This window comes from Pollicipes pollicipes, unplaced genomic scaffold, assembly GCF_011947565.3.
Source record: "Pollicipes pollicipes isolate AB1234 unplaced genomic scaffold, Ppol_2.1 Scaffold_7262;HRSCAF=8765_pilon_pilon_pilon, whole genome shotgun sequence".
NCBI classification, from domain to species: domain Eukaryota; kingdom Metazoa; phylum Arthropoda; class Thecostraca; order Pollicipedomorpha; family Pollicipedidae; genus Pollicipes; species Pollicipes pollicipes.
In genome coordinates, this window is record NW_023597055.1 from 26,192,251 (window position 1) to 26,202,412 (window position 10,162).

Here is a 10,162-nt window from a genome sequence, read left to right on the forward strand (position 1 = left end):
CACCACGGCTTGTTTCTAAAGCCGCCATACTCTGCGTGGTTAGTGGAGGCTCCCGATCCACATCGTGTCACTATCTTTTTACGTGTTGCCGCACTTTGTGGCTCTGACTGCTGAGCCAAACTGACCTCTCCCTCCCGGTGGGCAGAACGCCACCGTGTCGCTGCAGGAGCACGTGCGTTTCAACCGCACCAACGTGACGGAGGCCGTCCGGGAGCTGATCGACCAGGCGGAGTCGGCGCAGCAGTACCCTGCGCACGCGCGGCGGCTCAGAAGTCATACAGGTCAGTTTCGGACGGCTCAGAAGTCACATAGGTCAATATCGGGCGACTCACAGGTCACACAGGTCGGTTCAAGGCGGCTCGGGGATCGTACAGCTTGGTTGGGTGGCGCGAAGTTATAAAGTTCTGTTGATGTGGTTCACAGGCCATCTAAATCCAGGCTCAACAGTCATGTAGTTCAATCTCTGACAGTAACGAAATCCTATAGGCTGGCTTCGATGACCGAAAGGTCATATAATTCAATCCTGTGTTGCTTCGAGGTCATTCAGCTGCTAGTCTGAGGCAATCCGGTGCCCTCATTGATCGGGTCGTGTTGGTTCAGCAGAGCTCCCGCGGGCGGACTGTGGCGATTCCTTTCTCGACAGGGGGTCACATATCTGACCTCCGTGAGCTCGCAAGATTTACAAGAGGTCATTTGGCGGCGACAGTCATGCTCAAAGCAGCCCGAAGCCAAACCGTCTCACGTTTCGTCGCTCCCGTCAGAGATGGTGACACCAAGTATGCAGATGATCGTGTGCGCGCGTATTGAGCGGGTGGCGTCAGCCGTCCCGGGACTGACGATGTCGGCTCGTCATCAGCTGGCGGACGAGTACGCGGCCGAGTTCCTCATGCACCTGGACGAGTTCACGGCGCGCGTGGAGGGCGGCTTCCGACGCCGGCTGGGCCGCTGCGGCCCGCTCAGCACGGCCTACAACGCCACGTCCGTCACCCTCTGCAGCAACGTCGTCTACCCGTTCGTGAGTGCGGCTAGCCAGCAGGGAGGCTTCGGTGTTGAGTGGGATGTCGTGATATTTGACATCGCAAGCCGTGTGAAAGAGAAATGACACCCTTGACTATATGCAGATGAGCGAGGTGGACGTTTTCAGTGTGAATATTGGCTCTGCTACTTATTTAGTAACTTTATACTGATTGTGCTATTTCTGCCATCTAAGTAGAAGGTTGCTGCTTAAGTTTGATATGCCTGGCCCTTAACTGTAATTTGCTGTTCAACTTTGCTATGTTTATGTTAATGCTACGTGTATGTTTGACCATTTAAGTTCGTGGTTTGCCTAGTATCATTCACGGAACGCTGTGGTGGCCGTCTCTGACCGGATCCCCGGGTCTGTGTCGCATGTCGTGGTCGCTGTGTCTGAGCGGCGTGTCAGCTCCCTGACGCGAATGTCCGTTGTCCAGAACGGCTACTGGGCGTCCCTGGGCTGGTGCGTGCTGCTCTTCATCCCCTGCGTGATGGTCAGCCTCTGCCTGACTTCGCTCTACCGCAAGACGGAGCCCTACTCGGAGGCCTTCGTCGACAAGTGAGCACAGAGAGAGAGGAAGAGAGAGAGAGAGAGGAGAGAGAGGGAGAGAGGGAGAGAGAGGAGAGAGAGAGGAGGGAGAGGGGAGAGAGAGAGAGAGAGAGAGAGAGAGAGGAGAGAGGAGAGAGAGAGAGAGAGAGGAGAGAGAGAGAGAGAGAGAGAGAGAGAGAGAGAGAGAGAGAGAGAGAGAGAGAGAGAGAGAGAGAGAGAGAGAGAGAGAGAGAGAGAGAGGCGTGAGTGTTGTCTCGGGACAGCCGGCAAATGGGTGTGCACCTGGTGGCGGTAGGGAGGCACGGTGCTGGTGACAGGCTGTGTTGAGCGCTGCCGTATTAATCCTGACTTTGCCGTCGCTAGTTGGTGCAACGCTACTCGCTCATGCTTGGATCCGGGGCTGTCTTGTGTGTCAAACAGCTGCGCTCTTTGAAAGGTCAATAGAGGGCCTCGCTTTCAAACGGGGCGTGGATGATTTGCGATTCTTCGGTGGCTGGGTTCGGAGAGGTTGCTGCTTGCCAGTAGTCTGCGTTGTCCCACGGCCAAACTCTTCTCAGCTTCTCCCGACAGTCCACGTTCCAAGTCTCCGGTTTCTTAAAATTAATGACTTAACTGTACGTTTTCTTTGGCAGGGTTTTTGCATGCTTCTCCTGTCCAAATGAGATGTAGTTGAAATTGCTTGCTTTTTAGCCGGTTCTTGGGCACGGATATTAGAAGTATTTTGATGTTGTGCTGGGATGGGGAGATCGCCCTGGGGTCGTTGCTGAAAGCCATTTTTAAATCATCACTGCTGCTTTTTTATCCACCCTGAAATAAGTCGAGCGTGGAATAGACTGTCACATTCTTTCAGTATTCAAATAGGCCGTCACACTCCTTACAGAATGTGACAGTTCAGGCGTATTTGGTCACAGTACATTAAGCCTATGTGGCTTGGATATGGAGACGTCATTTGGTAACAAAGTGTTCCCTGCTCGTCTTGTGGGACAATCGAGGTTTAATGCATTACCATACTTGATAATTGTTTTACCATTGTATTGATCTATCCAACATGACAATGTTGGAAGGAAAAATAAATGCTTTGGAAGGCGAACGTAGAACACGATGTCACATTCATAAGACCACTGTTTCACCTGAAGGACTCGGGCCTGCTTTCAAAAGGCGGATGCAGAGGTGATGTTCAAAGTGGCGCAGCTAGCGCAGTCATTCCCAAGGGCAGGGCAGGAGCGGGCGGCTAGCAGCCAGCCACGTGCAGTTGTGCTGTCGCTGTCCTCCCGCCTGGCCAATGGTGCACGAGAATGATGGCGACGATTGCTGCGCGCGCCGCTCGCTGCCGCCAACGCCTGCTCGCGTGCTGGACTGGCCGCCACCTTCACTAACGCATCCCCGTTTTCAGCGAATACTTATACGACGCTTATGGCGATCACGATAATATCCCCCTGGCGAAGTAAGTGGCGGTGTGGCGTGCACCCCTGGGCGCTCGAGACAGCGCGGGCTACTGCATGGCCTGCCTGCCTGCTTGCCTGTCCGCTCTTTGCTTTCAGCTGTGTGCTGGCGTAGTGACTATTCTCTGCGCATGCTGACCGCTGCGTGTTTTAAATGAACAGGTTCGGGAGGCTGTTCGCGGGAACCTTCGGGCTTTGCGGCGATCGTTTTCCCTCATGGGTTCAACGAAGCGAATGTCGAACATGAATTTGAGGAAGCTAGCCCATTTGTGTTAGACGTGTTTGGCCTATGCTCTCACTTTTCTTGCCTTCACGCGGAGGTTGCGGGGATATGTTTTGGCGGGCGGTCGTCGGTCGTGATGCAGGGATATGTTTTGGCGGGCGGTCGTCTGTCGTGGTGCAGTGTTTTAGGACGCCCGTCTGCCGGCTGGTTTCAGGTATGGGGTGACTGTTGGGCCTTCTCGACGTTAGGTATCTGCCAGTGTTGGTTGCCCCGCCTCACACCTGGTGTCTGCTCGCTATCCCTCCCCACACGCCACCGTTGTCTGTGGACTCGCGCTGGTGAACTGTTGGGTTTGCGTGTCCACCCGAGGACAGAGCTCGTTGGGGTGCTGCTTCACCGCCTGGCCGCCTCTTGCCCTCCCCCGCCTGCGCTGTGACTTACTCTTCCCTGCTTTTAGTGCCATGTCAATCCAATGTACTTAACGATGGCCGTCTGCTAAGGCGGTACTCAATGTTCCCCGCCTGACTAGCGTACAGATGGTGACGAAAACAATAACAACAACCTTGCCTGAGGCGGATAACCGGTTGGCCACGCTCAACTAGCCCGCTCCCAGAGGCCTGGACTTGTGCGCCATGTTGTGAATGCCGACAGTTCTGCGTGCAAGCGGACTATTGTGGTGCCAGCTTATCTGCATGCCAGTCAAGCAATGGGATGTCGATCTCATGCCGACAGATCTGGCGCGAAGTCAAACTCCCAATTTGCTTTGATATGAACTAGACCCCGTTGCACACATACTTTTAATGGAGGGGTATCTGGTTAAATAAGCACAATCAACTGTCAGTGTTTCCAGCGCTCCCTATTCTCGCCGTATTCCCAAGATCCGATCTCGGGAGGCTGGACTGCCCGCTCCGTCGCCAGATGTCAGCCGCGTCGCTGAACGTCGCGCTCCTGTTGCAGTGTGCGTGATCAGCGCGGCGCCAAACGCGGCGCGGCCGCGGCCGGCGGCGGCGAGCGGCGGCGCGGCAACATGTACGAGAACAGCCGTTACCATGGCTACAGCCCCGACTCGCCGCCGTACACAGCCATTCCGCCGCGCGGCCAGCAGTTCCGGCCGCTCGGTGCCAGCGCAGACACCGAGGACACGGAGCCCAAGGCGCCGCCACTGTACGTACATCCGACCCACATCCGGCGCACATTCGGCTCACATCCGGGCCAAATCCGACATCAGGCTGCATGCGAATCTACTAACTCGGGGGAAGGATGTGTGCGTGCTCTTGAGGCAGTTGACATGCTTAAACATCCATTGGCCTGCTCCAGGGGCGATTTCCATGTAGGCTGCCATTCGCGGCCGGCGTCATGGTGGTTGAGCCTTCCCAAGCTCCTACCTCCCGATAGATCGAGCATATAATAAGGACAGGGTGCCTGTACGCGCGACCTGTTGTGGCAGCACTGCCGTTACGCTGACTGGGCGACAGCTCACTGCCGGCGAGCGGCACGCCGTTGGTGGTGCGGCCTGACGTTCCTCTGACCCGCCGTCCTGTGTCGGCCAGGTGGGACCTGAACGGGGGGCCGCCAGGATACACGGACAACCCCAGCGCCGCCAGCTATGACCGGCCGCCGCCCTACTTCTACCCTGGACCCGGGTGGGTAGAGCCGCGCCGCGCCTGTGTCGCCCGTGACGCCGCCGTGACGCCCCGAGCCGACATCTGTTACCCGGGGCTAGAGGGCCACTTCTCACGTTTCTCTCCTGAGGAAAGACGGATTGTCTGTTACCGCGCCGTGGTGTGGTTGGTGGACAAAATTCGTCGAGGGGCGACTCGCCCGTGATTTGGCGCCGAGAGCCTGCAGCTGTTGAATGTCTCATGAAGACTTCTTTGTAAGGTTCACGCCGCGTAAATTGCCCCTTTTCTCTTGAAGAGCGCTGCCAAACAAAATTGGTCCTCTGAGCGTTGAGCTCGCGCCTCGGCGCTGGCTCGCGTAGCTCGCGCTGTGGCGCCGGCTCGCGTAGCTCGCGCTGTAGCGCCGGCGGCCGAGTCGCCTGGTTGCACCGCTGCCGACTGTAGAGGGGTCTGTTATCTCTCAGTGTGGCCGGGGAACAGGCAAGAACCAACTGGAACGCCATGCTGCGGCGCTTGGCCGGAAATCCCGACCAGAGCCATCTATTGTTGGCCCGGCAAACTTCACGTTCCGTCAGCCCCGCCCACTTATGAGCTGGATCAGGTGCGCGGCACGCTGCATTTTCTACCGGCCTGGCCCGCCTGTTCTGCTTTGTACCGGGCGTCCCCGCGCTGCATGTTCTCCCGGCTGCCGCTGGCGCATGCGCATATGCCGTGCCCGAACACGCATGAGGGAAGCGAGCAAGGGACCTGTTCTGATTATGCGCGGTTATCCCGTCTGTTGTGCTTTGCAGATTCAGCTTACGTTGATGCCGTGTTGATATGCTCGTTGAAATGCGAAGAAAACGGTATATTTAGCCATGTATTTGGACAGCCATTGTTTGTCATATCATGCAAGCAAAGCAGCAAAGTCCCCTAATACTCACGTACACCATGCTTGACCTTAATTCAAATTGATACGTGATAAGCCAGTGATCGATGTGATGCCATCAAATTTGTTGTCCGCCTGTTTTATGGTGAGCACGTGACTCTGTGGCAATCTCGCTGAGCTTGTGCGATCCCCGTCGTCTCGTGGGTGACCTTGGCTTGGCCGCCGCCCAGTGCCGGCGAGCGAGTCTCCCTGCGGTCGTACGACTCGCACCCGTTCTTGGCCGCCGCGCTGGCTGACTCTGCGTCAGACTCGGAGTCGAGCCAACCCAGTGCGTTCGGCTCGGGCGAGGCCGCGGGCGGTACACCGGACAGTGAGCGGACGTGGTGGACTAGCAGAACCGTAGTCTAACCTGCAGCTACCCGGCGTAACGAAACGACAACTCTATATGTCTCCACCTGGCAGGGGCGTAGTTCTGCAAACATTCGGGAGGCTGAGGCTGGCGAAAATCACTGGCTAAGTCCGATCTCTTCTTGGATGCCGTCCATTTACCTTTTGACGTCAGGCGGGAGGAGGAGTTACAGTGCAGCCTGGGGGTCCTGAAGCCCCGCCAACTGAGTATGGAGCTACACCCCTGCCTTATTATGGTGTTGTAGCGGGGTGACCCGTTGACTAGAAATGCCTGAACATGTTCGCCAGCCCGTTGGAGAGGCTCTTATTACATACTGTACTTCATGTCAACTTCATGCATTTAACATTACTATTTCAGTTATATTGCTCCAGGATGTCTCCGTTAGTTTTTCCTCGCGAGATGATGGTTTGCGCATTTTGGAGGCATAGATATTTTCGTGAAATGTCCTGGCGTTAACACTAAATATCTAACGACTGTTAACGGATTTATCCATGCATGTAAGTAGGAAACTCGTTTGCACTACAATCTTCGGCGCCGCTTGTTGTATAAACGCGACAAAAGGCGTGTCGATGGAGGGTACGACGCTGCTTCTCACTTGAAATCGTCGTTGGTATACGAGTTTGTTCGCCAGCGTATTATAGCTTTGCCGTAGAATGGCGCGGAAGTACAGACAAGCGAAAGTCACCAGTTCTAAACAATGAATAGTTACGTCGTGATTGTACCGCAATTATTGCCCTATTGACATTGGTTGGTGGCGTGATTATTAATTCCGTCGTGTTTGTGACACGATATTTACAGTTTGCTCGTGATCAGGAGATTCTCGGGATTTGTCGTCACCGTATCGCGCCATGGAATTAAGATTGGAGTGTTTTGTGAGCCGAGAACTGACGGTGTCCGATGGTCGTAAGCATGTGATGCTTGCTGGGAACCCTCACTCCCACAGTATGTCTGGAAATAATTTGCCCAATGCCGGGCCGGGGCTGAGTCTGGACACGTCGTGACGGGACCTCCGAGGATGGACCTTGGACCCCGACCACGCGTCGCAGTGAGTTCCCTCGCGGTCTCAGAGAAACCTCTTCATTGGAGATCAACGGAAATTCGCGTGTAGCGTGGAAAGCTCCTGAAGATCGGCCCGCGCTGCGTTTGTTGAAGAGCAGCGAGCCGATCACATGCCGCACCGCATCACCTGCCACGCAGTCTCCCCTACACTACCATGGTGTCGGTAATGGGCGCCAGTTTTGTCGCGGTCGTGAGGCCGTGTTTCCCTCCGCTGCGCGGCGCCGGCGGCCGTCCGCCCGCTGCCCGGCACCGCCGCCGCTCGCGTACATGTCTGACCCGTGGTCCGTCTCGCTGGTGCCAGCGGCCCGACCGGCGCTGGTGCCGCTCTGGCCTGCCGCGTGCTGCCGCGCCCCGCGCTGCCCCACGTGGTGCCGTCACCAGGTCAGCCGTGACGTCACGCAGTCGTATTTCGCCGGCGGCACCGCACGCGCTCTGTGTGGCCGTGGCGCAGCCTCCATGGTTGGCTGGACTCGCTGTTGGTAGCGACTGATTGGCGTTTTAGAGACCGTCGTCACACTCGGACCAAAGAAGAAGTGTCTGTGTTGTGAAGGAGCTCGTGCGTTGTGTTGGATTTAATGTCGGCCACGCACGCCAGGCTCTCCACATCCGTTGTGATGGAAGGCTGAACAGGGATCATCAGATAGGATTTAAGCGAGGAACATGTATCGGATGTAATGCTAAAGGCAGGAAACAACTCCTTTACGTGGTTTAGGAGCTACAAAACTGCCCTATATATTTTTCATTTGGCATGAATCAAAGCATGCTTTATAACGATGTTTACTGGTAAGATTGTAGGCAATAGTTAACGATGACCTCTGATTTCGCGTAGCGTAATTTCGTTTATGTTTCAATTACAAGTGCTTTGGTTGTTAATGGAGCCGTATATATTTGTCTGCCTGCACCAATGCTTGAAGGAGGAATAATTTTGAACTGACTTTGGAGCGAAAGTTACGTGAGGTGAGAAATGCTGATGTTTTCTGTTGGTGTTAACTTGTTAAAGTGTCGTGTTAATTGTTCCTTCCTTTTTAGCTCGTTTGCAGCATTGGGAATAGACGCAAAGCAAGCCTCCAATGAAATACATTTGCTGGTGCTTGCTTTGTTTCCTCCTAGCCTTCCTGCATACTTATGTTTAGCTGCCATGTAATCCTACGCATGAAGCTGTGATACGCTCTCATAAATGAGAACACTTGCAACCATTGTTGACCACATGCATATCTATAGTATGTGGCGTTAGCTTTTTACCGCTGCGGTGGGCGGCTCCTTTGATGATGCCTTGACTGTCCTGGCCATCCCATTTATGACCGATGAAGTGGTGTCAGCAACATGCCACCATTGTAAGAAAGGTACGCTCCTGCCAGCTGTGTTGTCTCGTCATGAGAAACATCGTCTCCTTTGGCAGACCTGAACGTTCCTGAGTCACGAATGAGCTCGGAGCCACCACCGCCGCTGTCAGTGGTCCCATCTAGGCTCGGCCGTCGGAACTGCAACTTCCCGCCGGTGACGCGTCGAGCGTGGGGCGCGCGCAGCTTCGAGGCGTGATGGACTCGCGGGAGGTGACCGCCGCGCGCGGACGACTATGACCTCGCCGGCCGCGACTTTGACCCCGCGAGCTGCTGGCCGCCGGAGCGACGGCCGCCCTCGGCCGAGCTCTTGCCCGGTTGTGATACCTGCGATCTGACATTGCCGCCGCGCTGACCGGATTGGAGCGAAGCCGTCGCATCCCTCTCGGCCGGCGGCGGTGTTTTAGCGGCGCCCGCGCGCGCGCAGACGGACGGGCTGCCGCCGCTGTTGCTGCACGTGCGCCGGCCAAACGTTTGACCTGGGGCGGGCGGTGGCGGCGCGACTGGACCCGCGACGCTGGCCGAGCCGGCCCGGCCCACCGCCAGCCCTGCTCCGGCCGGCCGCGCGGTCTCCACCCACCAGTCTGTGTGTTTTGTAGAGCTCGTTTATGCGCGACGCCGGGCGCGGCGCAGCCTCGGCGTCGCGCGCATCCACTCATCCGCTTTAGGCGATTTTAGCGGCCTCGTGTTTTGTTTTACGGCGCGTCTGCCGGCAAATGTTTATGTGTGGCGGGCGCGCCCGCCGGTGACCGCGCACCGCGAACCTCCGACCCCGCCCCTCCCCCCAGTCTGATCACATCCAGAGCCCAGCGATCAATACAAATACAAGTGCCTGTTCACGCTCCAGCGCACCAGCAGCGGTTCACCGCACGTTCCGCCGCCCCGGCCTCCCCCTGTCCGGCGGGTGTCCCCGCGGCGGCGGGTCGGCACGAGTGGACGCGCTCGACGGGGGTGTGCCCAGCGTGCTGAGGTACACACACGCGCGCGCGCACGCCGCGGGTCGCATCCGCCCAGCAGTCCACTCATTTTGTTTATATATCTACATGTGTGCGTGTACAGAGCGACCGCGTACTACCCAGTGGAGAAGTGAACATGTTTTATGTCATGTCAATAAACCATGCGTGTTGTATCTGCGGGACTGGGAGGTTCTGCAGGATACCGTCGTGGCGCTTCACTTCAAATGGCAAAAGACACGGACGTCGTCGTTCAAGTGCCTTTTATCGCAGCGGTCTTCTCTGGAACCGTGCTGATGCGTCCAATCAACACCAGCGTGGCAGGATGTCTGCGATTTAAACACAGCGTATCGCTCTACTGTCAGTCGTAAATGAACCGTAAATACGTGGATAGACGCGAGGGATTCGCCACCAAGCCCCGGCGGGCGCGCGCCGGACGCTGCGATCTGCCAGACGGAGGGTCCATCGCCTCCACATGTGACAGCCGGGGAGAACGCGGTGGTGACGGCGGGCGGCCGACGGTGGCGCCTGGTCGGACCGCATGCATTACATCAGCACGCACACACCATAAGAAAACGCCTGCTACCCGGACATGATGTTGATGGTGACTGTAATTGACGCTGGCGTCGCCATGCGCACGGAGGACGCCCGAAACCCTCAACGACCAACGAAACATGGGTAAGAA

General features: G+C 56.6%; 1 protein-coding gene across 1 annotated transcript; it reads left to right on the plus strand.

The window, feature by feature from the left end:
- The first annotated feature begins 237 nt into the window (after positions 1-237).
- LOC119113348 (prominin-like protein) lies at positions 238-9,653 on the plus strand. Its single transcript, XM_037237661.1, has 6 exons — positions 238-281; positions 857-1,015; positions 1,452-1,573; positions 4,187-4,393; positions 4,780-4,872; positions 8,584-9,653. Exons 2-6 carry the CDS (start codon positions 887-889, stop codon positions 8,597-8,599), a joined length of 567 nt encoding a protein of 188 aa, XP_037093556.1. The 5' UTR covers positions 238-281; positions 857-886; the 3' UTR covers positions 8,600-9,653.
- The last annotated feature ends 509 nt before the right edge of the window (positions 9,654-10,162 follow it).